The sequence below is a fragment of the Rattus rattus genome, chromosome 17 (assembly GCF_011064425.1).
Source record: "Rattus rattus isolate New Zealand chromosome 17, Rrattus_CSIRO_v1, whole genome shotgun sequence".
Taxonomy (NCBI): domain Eukaryota; kingdom Metazoa; phylum Chordata; class Mammalia; order Rodentia; family Muridae; genus Rattus; species Rattus rattus.
Genome location: NC_046170.1, coordinates 25,826,824 through 25,844,032, shown reverse-complemented (window position 1 = coordinate 25,844,032; position 17,209 = coordinate 25,826,824). Strand labels below are relative to the sequence as shown.

At 36.8% G+C, this 17,209-nt stretch overlaps 1 protein-coding gene across 1 annotated transcript in view; it reads right to left on the bottom strand.

The window, feature by feature from the left end:
* Positions 1-17,209, bottom strand: part of Nfatc3 (nuclear factor of activated T cells 3) — a 65,813-nt gene that overhangs the window by 26,013 nt on the left and 22,591 nt on the right. Inside the window, exons 4-8 of the mRNA XM_032888212.1 lie at positions 11,693-11,892; positions 9,541-9,713; positions 7,314-7,454; positions 6,124-6,179; positions 2,722-2,848 (exon numbers count right to left, since the gene is read on the bottom strand). Coding sequence (XP_032744103.1) covers positions 2,722-2,848; positions 6,124-6,179; positions 7,314-7,454; positions 9,541-9,713; positions 11,693-11,892 — 697 coding nt within the window. The remainder of the gene's footprint in view (positions 1-2,721; positions 2,849-6,123; positions 6,180-7,313; positions 7,455-9,540; positions 9,714-11,692; positions 11,893-17,209) is intronic.

Genomic DNA, 17,209 nt, shown 5'->3' with positions numbered 1-17,209 from the left:
ATGATGGTGCACGCCTTTAATCTCAGCACTCAGGAAGAAGAAGCAGAGAGAGGCAGATCTTCAAGAGTTCCAAGCCAGTCAGGGATACACAATGAGACCAGCTCAAAAAAAAAAATGAAAACAAAACCAGCCAAAACAAACAAAAAATCAACCAGCAACAAAACCCCACAACCTAAAAGTAAACACACCCAGGAAAGCTGGGACCTACAAATTCATGAGTATGGGAATCAGAGCTGTCATCTTCTTCAGTCTATTCCAACCTCTAGTTTGCTCCAGTCAGGGTCTCATTACAATATCATTACATGATATTCTTACCTGTCTTATTTTCTGAGTATTGTGATTACATACATGTGCCACTATACCCATCTTCAACCTCTATATTTTAAAATCGTATTCCTTTTCACCTTCAGAAATCTGATTTTTTTGTTTTGTTTTGTTTTGAGAAAAGTTCTCACTATGTAGCTCTGGCTTTCCTGGATCACTATGTGGACCAGGTTGGCCTCAATGTAACAGAGATCTACCTTCCTCTACTTGGCAGAAATTGATATCCTTTATTTTTTAAATTTTTTATTATATATACATATACATACATATATATGCATAGACAGACAGTCTCTCTCTTTCACACACACACACACACACACACAGAGAGGAAGGAATCAGATTTCATTACAGATGAGTTACCATGTGGGTGCTGGGAATTGAACTTAGAACCTCTGAAAGAGCAGTCAGTGGTCTTAACCACTAAGCCATCTCTCCAGCCTGAAATCTGATATTCTTTTTTTTTTTTTTAAGACTTATTTATTTTATATATAAGTACACTGTAGCTGTCTTCAGACACACCAGAAGAGGGCATCAGATCCCATTACAGATGGTTGTGAGCCACCATGTGGTTGCTGGGATTTGAACTCAGGACCTCTGGAAAAGTAGTCAGTACCCTTAACCACTGAGCCATCTCTCCAGCCTGAAATCTGATATTCTTAACCATCACTGATACTCAGTGATATTTAAAACACTTTTATTGTTTGATCACTTTTTAACTTCCGTGAGCTCCTGATACATAAATCTAACTCCGACATTACCTTTTGCCTCTGCCTCAAAAGTGCTTGGATTAATTACAGGGAGTCCCAAGTAGTTAGTTCTGAAGATTGAACCCAGGGCTAGGGCATGTTAGTAAAAACAGCAGCAACGACAAAACACACCACCACCACCACCACCAAAAACCAGTCAACCAACCAACAACAAAAAGACACAACCTAAGAATAAAAGAGCTACATTCCCAAGCCCTGAATATGATGTCACCTCCCTGTTAATACATTGTGCCTTAAGTCTCATAAGATTCTATGTTGCCATTACCCACAAGAGCTATATATGATTAAGATTTGAAAACAAGCCAGCTGTGGTGGTTCATGTCTTACAGGAGGCAGAGGCAGGAGGATTTCTGTGAGTTCAATACCAGCCTGGTCTACAGAGTGAGGTCCAAGACAGCTGGGACTACACAAAGAACTATTTCAAACAAACAACAAAAAAGATTTGACAATATAAAGTCTTTATAGACTATAAATTAAATATATGACAAGTGAATAACCCTTAATAATTACTAATATTACATGGTAGCATATACCTATCATTTTAGCACTGAGGAGGATGAGATGGTCAGCCTGGGCTACAGAGCAAATCCCAGGCCAGCTACACAGTGAGCCCTTCCCTGTCTCAAAAAACAAAAACAAGGGGTTGGGGATTTAGCTCAGTGGTAGAGCGCTTGCCTAGCAAGTGAAAGGCCCTGGGTTCAGTCCCAGCTCCAAAAAAAAAAAAAAAAAAAAAAAAAAGCTCTTCTAAATAAACAATCAAATAAAATGTTGACTTATTTCTTAGACTCTTCAAAAACAAGGTAAAAAGTTTTTGCAAGAGGGACTGGAGAGATGGTTGTGGTTAAGAGCACAGGTTGCTCTTGGCAGAGAAACTGAGGTTCGATTCCTAGCACCCACATGGGGCTCAACTATCTGTAACTCCAGTTCCAAGGGATCCGAAGCCTCCTTCTGGCCTCTACCAACACCAGTATGCAAATGGTATACAGACATCCATGCAGCCAAAACATTCATACATATAAGATAAAAATTTAAATTAAATTTAAAAAGTTTCCTCTTGGAGAGAAAGGTTCATTACTACATCTACATCACCACCACCACCACCACCACCACCACCACCACCACCACCACCACCACCACCACCACTACCACCATCTGTGTAAATATTTGTTCTTTAACTATTTGACCAACAGTATATATTACTAAGTGTAATACTTAGGTCATAATAAAAAAAACTGGAAAATTAAATAGCTTTAACTGTTGCGAAAAGAGGTATGGATACATTTTTGGTTAGTGGGTATCACAAAAAGAACTCTGACACTGACTTTATATCCTCCATAGCTCACAGGCTGGTACAATTGTGATTTGTCAAATGAAAATGCAACAAAAGCTAGGGAATGGTGGCTCATGCCTTTAATCCCAGCACTTGAGAGGCAGAGGCAGGCAGTTCTCTGAGTCCCAGGACAGCCTGGGCTACAGAGCAAGCTTCAAGACAGCCTGGGCTACACAGAGAACAACAACAAAACAACAACCACAAACAACAACAAAAATAGTATGTTGGCATTACATTAAACATTTTAATGCAAGATTCTTATCATAAAAGAAAAGTCTAAATCATCACAACCTCTTGTACCTGGTGTGTAAGTAAAACGTTGAGACTGGCTTTTTTTCCTCTTGCCATTGCAAAGATAAAAGTGCACCTGCACGGCAGATGTAACCGCTGGGTTATGATAGGGAGGAACTTCAAGGACAATATGAGCCTAAGGAACAAGGAAAGCAAGACTGTGTTATACTCAGAACTAAAAATGAAATGCACCTGTCAAATTCAAAGCAATTCATGAAATTTAACTCTTAGTGCAGGGATTTCCCCATCACAGAAATTATGCACATAAACTAGTCAAATAAGTCATTTGGAGATTTATCTATACAAATATTTGTTGACAAAGACAAAAATTTTTAATCATTAAAGAAAAAATTGATTTTTACCCACACACTGTGTATCTAGTTAGAGCAAAAATAAAGACTTTAGGCTTGGTGATACATATTTGTAACCCCAGTACTCAGCAGGTAGAAGCAGATAGATCACAAATTCAAGGCCAGCCTGAGCTACATTGTATACCTTTTAAATAAATAGTCTTATTACAAACTATGTACTGAAATACTTGGCTCTACTGAACACTCAGGCTACTATATCTTTTTTTTTTTCTTTTTTTCAGAGCTGGGGACTGAACCCAGGGCCTTGAGCTTGCTAGGCAAGCGCTCTACCACTGAGCTAAATCCCCAACCCCATATCTTTTTTTTAAGATTTATTTATTTTATGTAAGTACATTGTTGCTGTCCTCAGACACACCAGAAGAGGGCATCAGATCCCAATACAGATGGTTGTGAGCTACATGTGGGTACTGGGAATTGAACTCAGGACCTCTGAAAGAGCAGAGCCATCTTTCCAGCCCCTACTATACATATCTTAGCAGGAGGATCACTTGCATATATGATCATGATTAACATTTCTCAAGTTGTATTATAGTTTTCTTTTTTAAAAATTTAAATGAATAAGCATTTGCCTACATTATGCACCACATGTGTGCAGTACCCAAGGAGGTTAGATGTTGTATCTTCTGGAACTGGGGTTAAGAGAAGATTAGCCACCTCATGAGCACTGGGGGCCAAACTCAAGTCCTCTGGAAGAGCAACAAGTGCTCTAAGCTGCTGACCTATCTCTCCAGTCCCTAATTTAAATTTCTTAGCATGAGTTTTATATTCAAAACATCTAAGTTGGAAGCATATAAGACCTATATGCACATACAAAGTGAAAATGTTTATCCAAAATCAAATCTAATCATCAATCTGACTGTTCCAAGACTTTAGGAATCATTGTGGAAAGTGCTACTTCCTAGTCACTGCATTCCAGTCAAGGTGCAAGAGCACCGGTTCTTCCAGCAGGGTTCTGGAAAGCTCATCGGCTTAATGAGCAGCTATGGTGTTAGGAAGTATATTTACTGACAAACCACTATGGGCTTTACTACAGGTAAAGTTGATAGTCATTAAGAAAAGGGCCATGCCTACTCAAAAAGAAGTATGGTTACTGTCCTAGTTAGGATTAATATTGCTATGCTAAAACACCAAGACAAAAAACTAACAAACAAATAAACACTTCCACCAACGACAAAAGCAACTCAGGAAAGAAACAATTTGTTTGGATTATTTGTTTGGAATGATTTGTTCCTTATTATTATCATCAGAAACTCAAAAGGGGCAGGAAACTGGAAGCAGGAGCCAGTGCAGAAGCCAGGACAGGTGCTGCTTACTGGCTTGCTCCTGACTTCCCATGGTTTGTTCAGTCTGCTTTCTTATAGAACCCAGGACCGCCTGCTCAGGTATGGCACCACCCACAATGAGCAGGATTCTCCCACATCAATAACTAAGAAAAGGCCTTACAGGCTTGCCCACAGCCTGATCTTATAGAGAAGCATTCTCTATATTCTCAATTGAGGCTATAATTGAGAATATTAATATATAATTATATGTATAGTATATATTATAATGTTCTCATTTTCTTAATTGATGCTCTCTCTTGTATCAAGCAGACTTCAAACTAAACAGCATGGTTGCTTTGGGGATTAGGAGGAACATATTAGCCCTGGGCTTGTTATTTACTCTCAGACTTACCCTCCCTATCTTCTGCCCCTTGAGTGCTGTAGTTACAAGCTAGCATAACATACATTCTTTTTTTTTTTTTTAAATATTTATTTATTTATTTATTTATATAAGTACACTGTAGCTGCCTTCAGACACACCAGAAGAGGGCATCAGATCCCATTACAGATGGTTGTGAGCCACCATGTGGTTGCTGGGATTGGAACTCAGCACCTCTGGAAGAGCAGTCGGTGCTCTTTAACCACTGAGCCATCTCTCCAGTCCGACATACACATTCTTTGTGGTCTTTTTTTTTTTTTTGAGACAAAGTCTCACTAGCCTTGGCTGGCCTAGACTTTCCCATAAAGACCAAGCTGGTCTCTAAAGCAAGAGATTCTGCTGCTCCTATTGGGACTAAAGTTGTGGGGCACATGCTCAGCTCAGTGACATTTTTATTATGAAAGTTCTTCCATTTCTAATTTTTCACTTCCAAGTTTTTCTTTTTTTTCACACAGAAGGGAAGATACAAATTGCTTGGTTGGTTGGTTTGTTTGTTTGTTTGTTTTTCCCTTTAAGACAGGATTTTCTTTGTGTAGGCCTCTCTGTTCTGGAACTCACTGTGTACACGGAGGCAGGCCTTAAACTCAGAGATTAGTCTCCCTCTGCCTCTGGAGTGCTGGGAATAAAGGCATGCCCTACCACAGCCTGGCTTGTTTATTTTCCTTAATCTTTAATTTGAATACCAGAAAAATATCACACTTTTAAGCTAATAAAAACTAATTTCTTTTTCTCATTATTCTTTTCCATACTATAAAGTTGCATTATTCAATTTTCTCCTAAGTTTCTTAAACACTGTTTTCTTTTGGGGGTTGGGGGGGAAATAAGAGTCTCACTATCAAGACTAGAATGGTTTTCAATTCACACACAAATACCTACCTCTATCTCCCATGTTCTGGGATTAAAGGTATATGTCACCATGCTTGTCTTTAAATACTACATTTTTTTAAAAGAAGTATATATTTTTAAAATTTTATGGGTATAAATGCTTGCCTGCATATATGTATTATGTATCATGCATGTATGCCTGGTTTCTGAGATCAGAAATGGAGATTAGATGCCCTGGAACTGCAGTTACAGATGGTTGTAAACCATCATGTGAGCACTAGGAACTGAACACAGGTCCTCTGCAAGAGAAACAAGTACTCTTAAAGCTTTTTTTTTTTTGGTTCTTTTTTTCGGAGCTGGGGACCGAACCCAGGGCCTTGCGCTTCCTAGGCAAGCGCTCTACCACTGAGCTAAATCCCCAACCCCGAGAAACAAGTACTCTTAACCCCTGAGCCATTTCTCCAGCCCCTTTAAATACTTCTTACTAATTAAATAATTAAGGTAAATTTCTTACCCCTTGACATTTTTCTCTGATTATTTTTCCTTCAGCCTCCCAATGAGGTCTTCCATCTATTGAAAGAAAAAAATTTACAGTTAAAAGCAATTTAAGTTTGAAAAATTAATTTGAAAATCTAATCTGTGTAGTATCACAAATTACTGGCAGGGAGAATTTTTTTTTTTTTTTAAATCACAGAGTTCTAACTAACAAAGAAGAAAATGTAAAACATAATGAAAGAATAACATTAGGCTGCCCAGGTTAACAGCTAGCTAGTGAGGAATTTTTCTTTCACCTCTGCCCCAAAGTTAGAAAACAACTGACATTGATCCCTGGCCTCTAAAATATGCACAAAAAAAACATAAACCACGCATAACCTCAAAACACATGCATTCAAACATGAAGAGAAAAATGATCTTAAATAAAACTAAAGAAAAGCAAGGTGTTCAATGTGGAGGCAGATGGCTGATATTCCAGCCTTGAAAGCAGAGGGCAGCAGGATCAGTTTAAGGACTGATTTCAAGACCAACTCAGTAGTGGTGGTGCGCACCTTTAATTCCAGCATTCAGGAGGCAGAAGCAGGGGATCTCTCAGTTCAAGGTCAGCCTGGTTTACAGAGTGAATTCAATGACAACCAGGGCTACACATAGAAATTCTATCTTGAAAAACAAAACAAAAAAAACAAAACAAAACCAACCAACCAACCAACCAACCGAAAGTATTTAGACCATATCTTACAAATTTTATCCCTATACAATTTAGTTAGGTTATTCACAGGGTTGTACAGCCAACTGCTAACTGCAGACACTTTTTACAGTCTCTCGTCACTTCCTGCATAACTGCAAAGCCCTAAATCTAGTTCCTACGTCTATGAATTTCTTACTCTATGTATGCTGTTATGGCTTCCCCCCTTTTTTTTTTTTCCCTCGGAGCTGGGGATCGAACCCAGGGCCTTGTGCTTCCTAGGCAAGCGCTCTACCACTGAGCTAAATCCCCAACCCCTGGGTGAATTATTTTTAATGTCATTAAAGAGAATTTAACATTTACATGTAAATTTAGTAACTAAGTTTTCAATAAAACCCAGTGCTTAGATGATACCTATAACTTTATGAAGACTATTTGGTGATTAATATAACTGAAATATCTACATAATTTATTTCCTTCTTTTATCACTTAGACTGAGTTAATTTGTATTTTATATTATTTACCTTGTCCTTTTTCAAGAAAAATGATTTTGGATTCTGGAAGAAAATTAGATCCAGTCACAATCATTTCGTGGCCTCCATTGACAGAGCAGCTGTTGATACTGTACTTCTCAATGTGAGGGAGCTCTTGAGCAGATCGCTGAGCTGTTTTTAAGAGTTAAGAAAAAATATTATTTTAAAATATTTCACACATTCAAGATATGCCCAAACTATAAAATAAACACTGGGATTAATTTATCTAGGCTTTTAAAAATCGAGACACTAGTAACAATTCTTATTAAAAGAGATAAAATGTTTAGAAACAAGAGAGTTATACTGAATTGATATAAAATTATTTTAGACTACAACTGCAAAAAAATCTGATAAAGAGAAATTAATGTCTTTAACTGATGCATTGGCTCTTATACACTTACTTAATATTTTGTTTTTAACTCGAGTGTATGCCACCCATAGAACTGTTAAAATTTACAAATCAAGAATCAAGCCCAAAATATATAATTAAAATATGAGCAATTAAGAGAAGACAAGTATCTAAGTAACTCCTATATGAGGACAAGCAACTCTTTCTCAGACCATCACATTAGACTTCTCCATAGAAGTCTAATCTTTTAGACATTTTTTAAAATAAATAACTAAAACAAAATGGAACACATATTTTACTATTCAATCTCTAAAAGCAACAATGACTTTCTGCAATGACTACATTTTTCTACTTCCACAGGATTTCAGGAACATAATCTGATCCTCCTTTTCTTTTCCTTTCTTTTCTTTTCTTTTCTTTTCTTCTCATCTTTCCTTTTTACTTATTTGTTTGTTTGTTTATATCTCAATATTTTATATTGTAGCCTTGGCTGTAAACCAGGCTGGCCTGAAAGTCCTCCCACATCTGACCCCCAAATCCTGGAACTAAAGGTGTGCCCCACCACACCTGGCTATAACCTGATTTCTAATGTACAGTGTCACTTAGTTTTTATTCCACCCTTTCCTGCTACTTTCTGTTTTTTTTTTTTTTTCTTTTTTTTTTTTTTTTTTTTTTCGGGACTGGGGACTGAACCCAGGGCCTTGCGCTTCTTACTTTCTGTTCTTAACTGCTAATAACATAGTCCCCCACTCCCAGCGGCCCCCGACACACTCTTTTTTGAGTCAGAGTCCACATTGGTCTTGAACTTCATCTGTAGTCAAGGGTACCTTAAACTCCTGATCCTCCTGCCTTTACCTCCCAAGTGCTAGAATTACAGACACATGTCCCTAAACCCACTATAAATTCTGTACCATATACCCATATTACTTTTTAAAATATCCAAACTTGTTCTATAGTAAACTATATCACCAAGATTTTTTCAGGCATTCTTACATTCACTTGAGAGATGATAAAAATATAGCTCTGATTCAGCAACTAGCAAACAGACACAAAGGAAGATTTTATAATTACATGTGATCTCAAATTAAGCTTGGGTGGGGATGTAGTTCAGTTGGTAAGATGCTGCCCCGGACCCTGGATTTGATCCACACAAACCTGGCATGGTGATGCATTCCTATAATCCCTGCACTTGAGACCTGTAGTCAGAAGTACACAAATTCAAGGTAATATTTAGCTATTGTAGTAAATTTGAGGCCAGCATGACATATATGAGATTTTATATTGCAAAATAAAAGGCAGGGACTGCTGAGTTGGCTCAGTGTTTAAGAGCACTTGTAAACCCAGCATGGTGATACACGCCTTTAATCTCAGTCTCAAAAGGCAAAAGCAGCTGGGTCTCTATGAATTCAAGGTCAGATTTATCTACCTAGAGACAGTTCCAGGCCAGCCAGTGTTACACTGTGAGACCTTGTCTCCAACCAACCAACTCCATTATTATTCAGCTGAGGGGTAAGCCTGCAAAACAGAATTCTATTATATTAAGGTTAACACCTTAATATTAATATTAATATAATCAAGTGACAACTAAAAGCATCAAGATCATAGCTTTAAACATACAGAACAGAGAGGGAGGCAGAGAAGAGGAAAAAAGCTTCTCTACAGTCGCACAGCTGCTAGCATCAACCTACAGTGAGAAGTCATTTCTAACCTAAAATTAACACTCTTTTCACCTTGTTAGCTTATTTTCATATCAGGAAAACAAACCAGCAACTCACACTCAATAGCTCAGTCGGTATTTTTAATATATATCCTATTTTAATAAAAAAATTACAAAATTTACATCAAAGCCTTAAAAGATTATAAACTCACAGCACTCAACAGGAATAGATGCTATCTGTAGAGAAAGGACTTTTCCACTGGGCTGTGGGATGTGCACACGAAATACAAGTCGGACTCTAGTATTCTTTCTGCCAATATCAGTTTCTCCTTTTCGAAGTTCTATATCTGAATTGCGGAGTTTCAAAATACCTGCACAGTCGATACTAGAAAAAGACAATACAGTTTTAATTTCATTATTCAGAAACTGGTTCTGAACAACTCAACAGCATAGATATACACTGTCAATTTGTCAGGTCATGCACACCTATAATCCCAGCACTTGAAAGGTGGAGAGGCAGAAGGATCAAGAGTTTCAGGTCAGCCTCAGCTATATAGCAAGTTCAAGGCCAAAACGGGTTACAAGAGGCTGTCTCAAAACAACAAAAAATTTCCAGAAAGAACTCTGTACTCTAATTAGGTGAAAAATTTGGGGTGGGTATGGTAGCACATTCTAATAATCCCAATACTTGGAAGATACTTGATGATTGACTTAATTAAGGCCAATCTGGGCCTATCAACAAAAATAAGGGGCTGTAAAGATGGCTCAGTGCTTAAGGGGTATACTGTTCATGCAGAACACTCGAGTTTGGTTCCTAGTACCAGGCAGTTCACAACTGCTTGTAACACTAGTTTGACACAGTCGTCTGATCTTCTTGGGCACTGTACGTACATGGTGTACATACATACACACAAATAAAAAAATTATACACAAAAAGATAAAAATTAAAGACAGACAGACATAAAGTTGGACAGATGGTTCAGCAGTTATGAGCATTTGTTCTTGCAGAAGACTTAAGTTTGATTCCTAGTTTCCACAAGGTAGCTCACAGCTGTCCATAGATAACTCCAGTTCCAGAACACATGATACAGATATACATCTGAGCAAAACAACCATACACACAAAATAAATAAATCTTTTTTTTTTTTTCCTTTTTTTTCCGGAGCTGGGGACCGAACCCAGGGCCTTGCACTTGCTAGGCAAGCGCTCTACCCCTGAGCTAAATCCCCAACCCCTATAAATAAATCTTAAAAAGGATTTTTTAAATAAATAAGTTTAAATATTGTAATTAGGCAGAGAAATTGTTCAGCAGTTAAGAGTACCAACTACTCTTCCAAAGGACCCAGGTTCAATTCACAACAACCACACGGCAGCTAACAATCATCTGTAACTCTAGCTACAGGAGATTGGAGCCCTTTTTTTATCCTCCTTGGACACCAGCCATCATGCACATGATGCATATGGGCACTCGTGTGTGTGTGTGTGTGTGTGTGTGTGTGTGTGTAAAATACCCATTCATGCACATAATGAAAATCTTAAAAAAAGTTTTAAATTTTAAAGTGATTTAAATCAAGAATAGAGGGTTGGGATTTGGCTCAGTGGTAGAGAACTGCCTAGCAACAAAGCCCTGTTGGGTCCCCAACTCGAAAAATAGAAAAAAAAAGAAAAAAGGAAAAAAAAAAAAAAAAAAAAAAAACCAAGAATAGAAACATGTATGATTCTTTAAATGAATGATTATTAAAACTAAGAAATGCAAAACAAAACAAAAACCATATAAACCTACAAAAACACTCATATTTAGCAATGAAAATACATATTAAATTTTGTTTAAAAGGGGCTAGAGAGATGGCTCAGCAGTTAAGAGCACTGACTGTTCTTCCAAGGTCCTTAGTTCAATTCCCAACAACCACATGGTGGGTCACAACCATCTATAATAGAATCTGATGCTCTCTTCTGGTATGTCTGAAGACAGCTACAGTATACTCATATATATATATAAAATAAATTGTAAAGCCAAACCAACCATGTAGTTTTCTGAGAATTGATTTTGATGTTCATGCACATGATTGCAGGTGCCTGTGGTAGCTATGGGTATCAGAGATCCTAGGAGCTAGAATCATAGGCAGTTGTCTGTTGCCTGATGAGGGGCCTGCGAACCAAACACTAGTCCTCTGGAAGAAGAATATGGGATTTTAACCGCTGAACTTGCTCATTTACAAAGGTTTTAAGTTACCCAGCTAGAGGCAGAGGCAGGTAGATCTGTGAGTTTTAGGCCAGCAGGGTCTACATAGTGAGTTCTAGGACAACCAGAGCTACATATTAAGACCCCATCTCAAAACAAAATAACCCAAAGCCAAAAAATACCTTGCTGACATATTATTTTCAGGTAGAAGCGGGATTTCCAGAACTTTTGTGCTGGCGATTATTATCTCTTGACTTGCAGTAGCAACTGTCTTTCCAGTAATGCGATGCACCTGGTAAAATGCGTGAGGTCGTAAATATCTATCATCGGCTGTTCCAATAAACATCTGTAGATTTATTGGCTTTTCACTATAGCCCAGGAGCTAAATGAAAAGAAGAAACACAAGAAAGTATACCTCATTATCCAGGCATTTTAAAATAAGCTTGTAAGTCTAATATCACATACTAAAAAAAGTATTATTACATAAAAGTATTATTACAAAACAGACAGTAGAAGTAACCCATGAGAGTTTGACCATGTTTCAATGAGTATATGGAGAACACAAAATGGATTTGTTTTTTCCTCTTTTTCTTGTGTGGGGGGTGTGGGGGTGTTGACAAAAAGGATGGGGAGTGGACATAGAGGATTTTTTTTTTTACACTCCAGATTTTATCCTCTTCCCAGTCCACCCTCCGATTGTTCTACATCCCATTAAAAAGATTTATTTCATTTATCTGAGTAAACTGTAACTGTCTTCAGACAGATCAGAAGAGGACATGGGATCCTATTACAGATGGTTGTAAGCCACCATGTGATTGCTGGGAATTGAACTCAGGACCTCTGGAAAAGGAGTCAGTGCCCTTAACCACTGAGGTATTTCTCCAGCCCCCTAATTCATGTCTTAATGAAGATTCTATATCATCTACTAAAAGTCACTAGCATTGTTACATGACAAAAATTACTACTTGGTCTATAATAATATACACACACTCACACTCTCTCTGTCTCTGTCTCTCTCTCTTTCTGTCTCTGTCTCTTTCTCTCTGAAACCTAACTTGTTATTATAGACTTTCATCCAATTTGACTGTCTTCACCCTTGTCTCACATCTCCTTTCCAGAGACATCAGTGCCTCAATTCCTGAAATTATCTTGGGTTCTTAAAGTACAACAGCAATCTGCAATTTATTATACTCAGGCAGAATTTGCAGCTTTCTATAAATATTTTAATACTTACATATAAAGAAATTACCAATATTTTCATTTTTAATTTTAATTCCTTTAAATTGTTTTGTCATTAACAATTTAATTAAATCAAGATTTCATTAATTTAATTTTAATTTCATTTTCTTGATTTAATTAAATCAAGAATCATGGAAACTAGTTAATAAAACATAAAATGTTCAATATGAACACAGTAAAAAAAAAAGCCCTAAATAACTAAAGATGTTGGAAAAGCACACACATTCAAACATACCAGGTAGAAATTAAGACTTTCCTCTGATTGTTTAGCAGCAAATGAGTTGAATGATACCGTCACACTCAAACTGCCACTTCTACACTTACAGAGACGAAAAAGTCATGGTAGAGAATAGTTATATACCATGCTTTAATCAGTTCATTTTATCCTGAAATTCCTATAGCGTGTATTCTGTATTTATTTTCCAGTCTACAGATGAAGAATGTAAAACTAAAAGAAAACTGGAAACTTTCCAAAACTCAAGGCAAATAAATGCTTCTTTCTGCCATACCTATTGCTTTCATGTTCAGAATGTATGAAAGCAGTAATTCATCCAGTAATGGAAGAAACCGCAGCTCCACACTTGCATCTAAATACGTGAAGACAACAGCACCTTACCTTGCTATCAGTCTATACATATGTTTAGCACATTAAAGACTCTACATCACTGTCGAATAAATTTTGGATAAGAGAGACAATTTCATAATACAAAATAACTCGAGGTTGATAAGGATAATATTTGAATAATACTAATTACTAAGTACCTGGTCAAAATGAAGTAGTTAAATCTAAAACTGAAAATAATTTTAAATGTTACCATTGTATATAAATGTTATTACAGGTATCACACAATTGGATAAGCACCATATACTAAAGAGTCCTTAGTCATATTACAGACTCGTATTTATACCAGCTTGATAAAGATGAAAACCACCTGTCCTTTTCACTTTGATAAGATAAACTACTACTGTGGGAAGGCAATCATGCATATAAGATTTCAAAAAAAGAAAAATATATATATATATATATTTTTTTTTGCCAACATCTGCTTAAATACATATAATACAGGATAAGAAAAATAGGACTGCTCCTCTGCATCTCAGTGATTTTAAAAAAGAATAACTAGTTATCCTACCTCCTTATCCAATTGCAGAAGGAACATTTACGCTGTACGCTACCAGTAAATGACTAAAAATACCCTCTAAAATCTTGCATCTACTATCAGTACTCTTCTAGTCAGGCCACTCTGCTGTGTAAAAGAGTAAGTCATTGTTTGTTCTGTTTCTATATCATTTCCATAGTAAAGACCTGTGTCTGCTTAATTTAATTTCAGCTGGAGGGTTAAAGCCTGAAGGTCACAACAGGACATACTGTAGCAACTTTAATAACAGCTCTTCCACTATCAGTCCTGCCAAATTACTTGGAAAGGACACCTGAACCTGACCATATCGGAAACATGAACTTATTTGAAACACTGCAGAGATACTAAAAACACAAAATTAAAATTCAATATCATAACTTGCTTAAAGGCAAAAATGTGACAAAACAAAAATAACTGTTAATGTACACATAACAATAGCATATAACTAAAGCCAGGTACAGTGGCACATACCTGTCATCCTAGCACTTAAAAACAGGCAGGAGGATCAGTACTTTATGGCCATCCTTAGCTACACAGCAACTTTTAGGTCAACCTTGGCTACATGAGACTTTGTATAAATTTTTTTTTAAAGAACCCAAATCATCACTAGGCAATAGATCTTTACATATGATAAAGTACAAAGTCTAAAGACAACAACAAAATTATAAACACTGTCCTTCAAACTTCAATCATTTCGATGGTAGGTAAGATTTGAAATATTTCTGCATCACTAGGGACAGTTTAGTTGTACAGTACTTGCCTTGCATATGCGAGGCCATGGGTTTGGCCCTCAGCACAGCAATAAAATAGAAAAGAAAAAAAGTTTACTTAGCACTGTTTAATCTACACTCTTTTTTTTTTTAACTTTTGAAACAGGTTAGCCAAACTATATAGTATAAGCTCTGTTTTTCATTAGTCAAAATTACAAAAATTACCATGTATCAGCACCTTTACTTCACAAACATAAATAGCATGTACTGAAATCTATTAAAACACCAAGAAACGGGCACCAGTGTATCTGCAGACTATAGTCCCACACTGTCCATATAGTTTATATGTATTCTTATATGCTTGTTTGTATGCAGTTTTATTAGATATAGAGATATAAGTAATTACTACATTGGTAAAGATACAGACATATTTCATCACAATGAATAAATTTTCTTATATTTCTGACACTTAAACTCTGTTTCCTGAAAACTATTAATCTGTTTTGTGTCTCTACAGTTTTTTCAACTTGAGAAAACTATATAAATAGAATTATACTCTATGTAACCCTGTCAGATTTTTCAATCAGCATACTTCCATAGAGAGCCATGAGAATTGGGTGTAGTGGTATACATATGGCAGTCCAAAACACCGTGGCAAACTGCACAAGCTGTTGCATATATCAACTATCTGTGCCTTCCTACAGATGGGCAGGAGTAGCAACATTACAGTTGCTTAACTATTAATGCACTTGAGTTGTTTCTAACTTGCATTTATTGACAGTTATGAATGTTGGTGTTTGGGTTATTGTGCATTTTTTAAAAACATTTTTGTTTGCTGTTTCTTTTCCCCTCACACCCTAACCCCTTCTTAAAAGAGAATCTCTTATGTAGCCTATGTAGTCCTACAACTCATGATGTGTCCCAGGCTGACCTTGAATCCACAAAGATCCCTTGACCTTAATATTCTAAAGGCTGAGATTACAAGCAAGAATCACCACCAATGGCTTAAAACTAAGCATTTCTTAGTTTTGGTTTTAAAGATTTATTTATTTATTATATATAAGTACACTGTGTAGCTGTCTTCAGATACACCAGAAGAGGGCATCAGATCTCTTTACAGATGGTTGTGAGCCACCATGTGGTTGCTGGGAATTGAACTCATGACCTCTGGAAGAGCAGTCGGGTGCTCTTAACCACTGAGTCATCTCTCCAGCCCTTAGTTTTGGTTTTAAATGTTATATTCCATTCATATGAATTTAAAATAAAAGAATCTTAATTCAAAGCTTTACAATATGAGAATACTTGAAGTATACCAAATATCCAAACATACATACTTTTGTTCTAGTTAAATTAAAAGAAAACAAAGATTTTAATCACAAAATGTCTAGTATAATTACATCTGCTTTGGTTTATGTATTTGTTGTCGAAGGCCTATTTGTTAAAGCCTTTATTGCCAATCTGAAGTGCTATTGGGAAGTGGCAGAAACTTTAAGCAGTTGGGAGGGGCACTCTGAGAATCAGTCCATCTCCAGCTCTCACCTTCAATCTCAGTTGTATAAGGTGAGGGCTCCTGTGCCATGTGCTTGCACCATGGCATACTGGCTCACCTAATGCAGCAGAACCAAGCAACAGGACAAAACCTCCAGAACTGAACCAAAACAAACCTTCTTCCTTACAAGTTAATTACCTCATTTATGATATCACAGTGATGGAAAATTTACTAATCCATCATCCTTAAAAAGTTAATGTGGCTGGAGGATGTTTCAGCAGTTAAGAGCACTTGCTATTCTTGCAGAGGACTTGGGTTCAGTCCTGAGGCTCACAACTGCCTGTAATGCCAGATAAGCAGGCAAACACAAATACATGTAAAATAAATTAAAATAAAATAAAATAAATTAACTCATCTTTCCAGACAACTACCTAGTCTTCCACTCAATATATATTCAATATTATCAAACGTTGCTTATTTTTCAGGATGACAAACTTTGGGTAATCTATTGCATTATTCTTTCTACTTTCTGCATAACTTAAATTTGTATATGTGCTACATGTTATGAATGCATTTGGAGTTCCTTTATCATTTTCTTCCTTACTGCCCTGTGACAAGTAAGTTCTGTCACTGAAAATGAAGTTAGCTTTCTTGACTAGGCTAGGATGGCAGCTGGTTGGAAAACTGACATTAGCGAGTTTCTACACCCTAGTGCTGAGAGTTACAGACATGCAGTCAAGGCTGGCTTTTTAAGTCACTGTTAGAAATTCAAGTCCTCATGCTTACAGAACATGCTTTCTCTACTGAGCTGCTTCCCCAGTCCTGTATCACTTATCTATTAAATAAGCATCTACTGTATTTATAAACACAGTATATTCTTTGCTTTGTTTTTTGTTTTTCAAAATAAGGTTTCTCTGGTGTAGCCCTGGATGTCCTGGAACTCATTCTATAGACTAGACTAGCCTCAAACTCAGAGATCTGCCTGCTTCTGCCTTCTGAGTGTTGGGATTAAAGGCCTGAGCCATCACCACCTGATACAATATAGTCTTTTTAAAATCAGAAAAACAGCAGTCTGAACACCAACATCTTATTGCCTCAGATGAAAAGTCAGGAAAGTGTCTT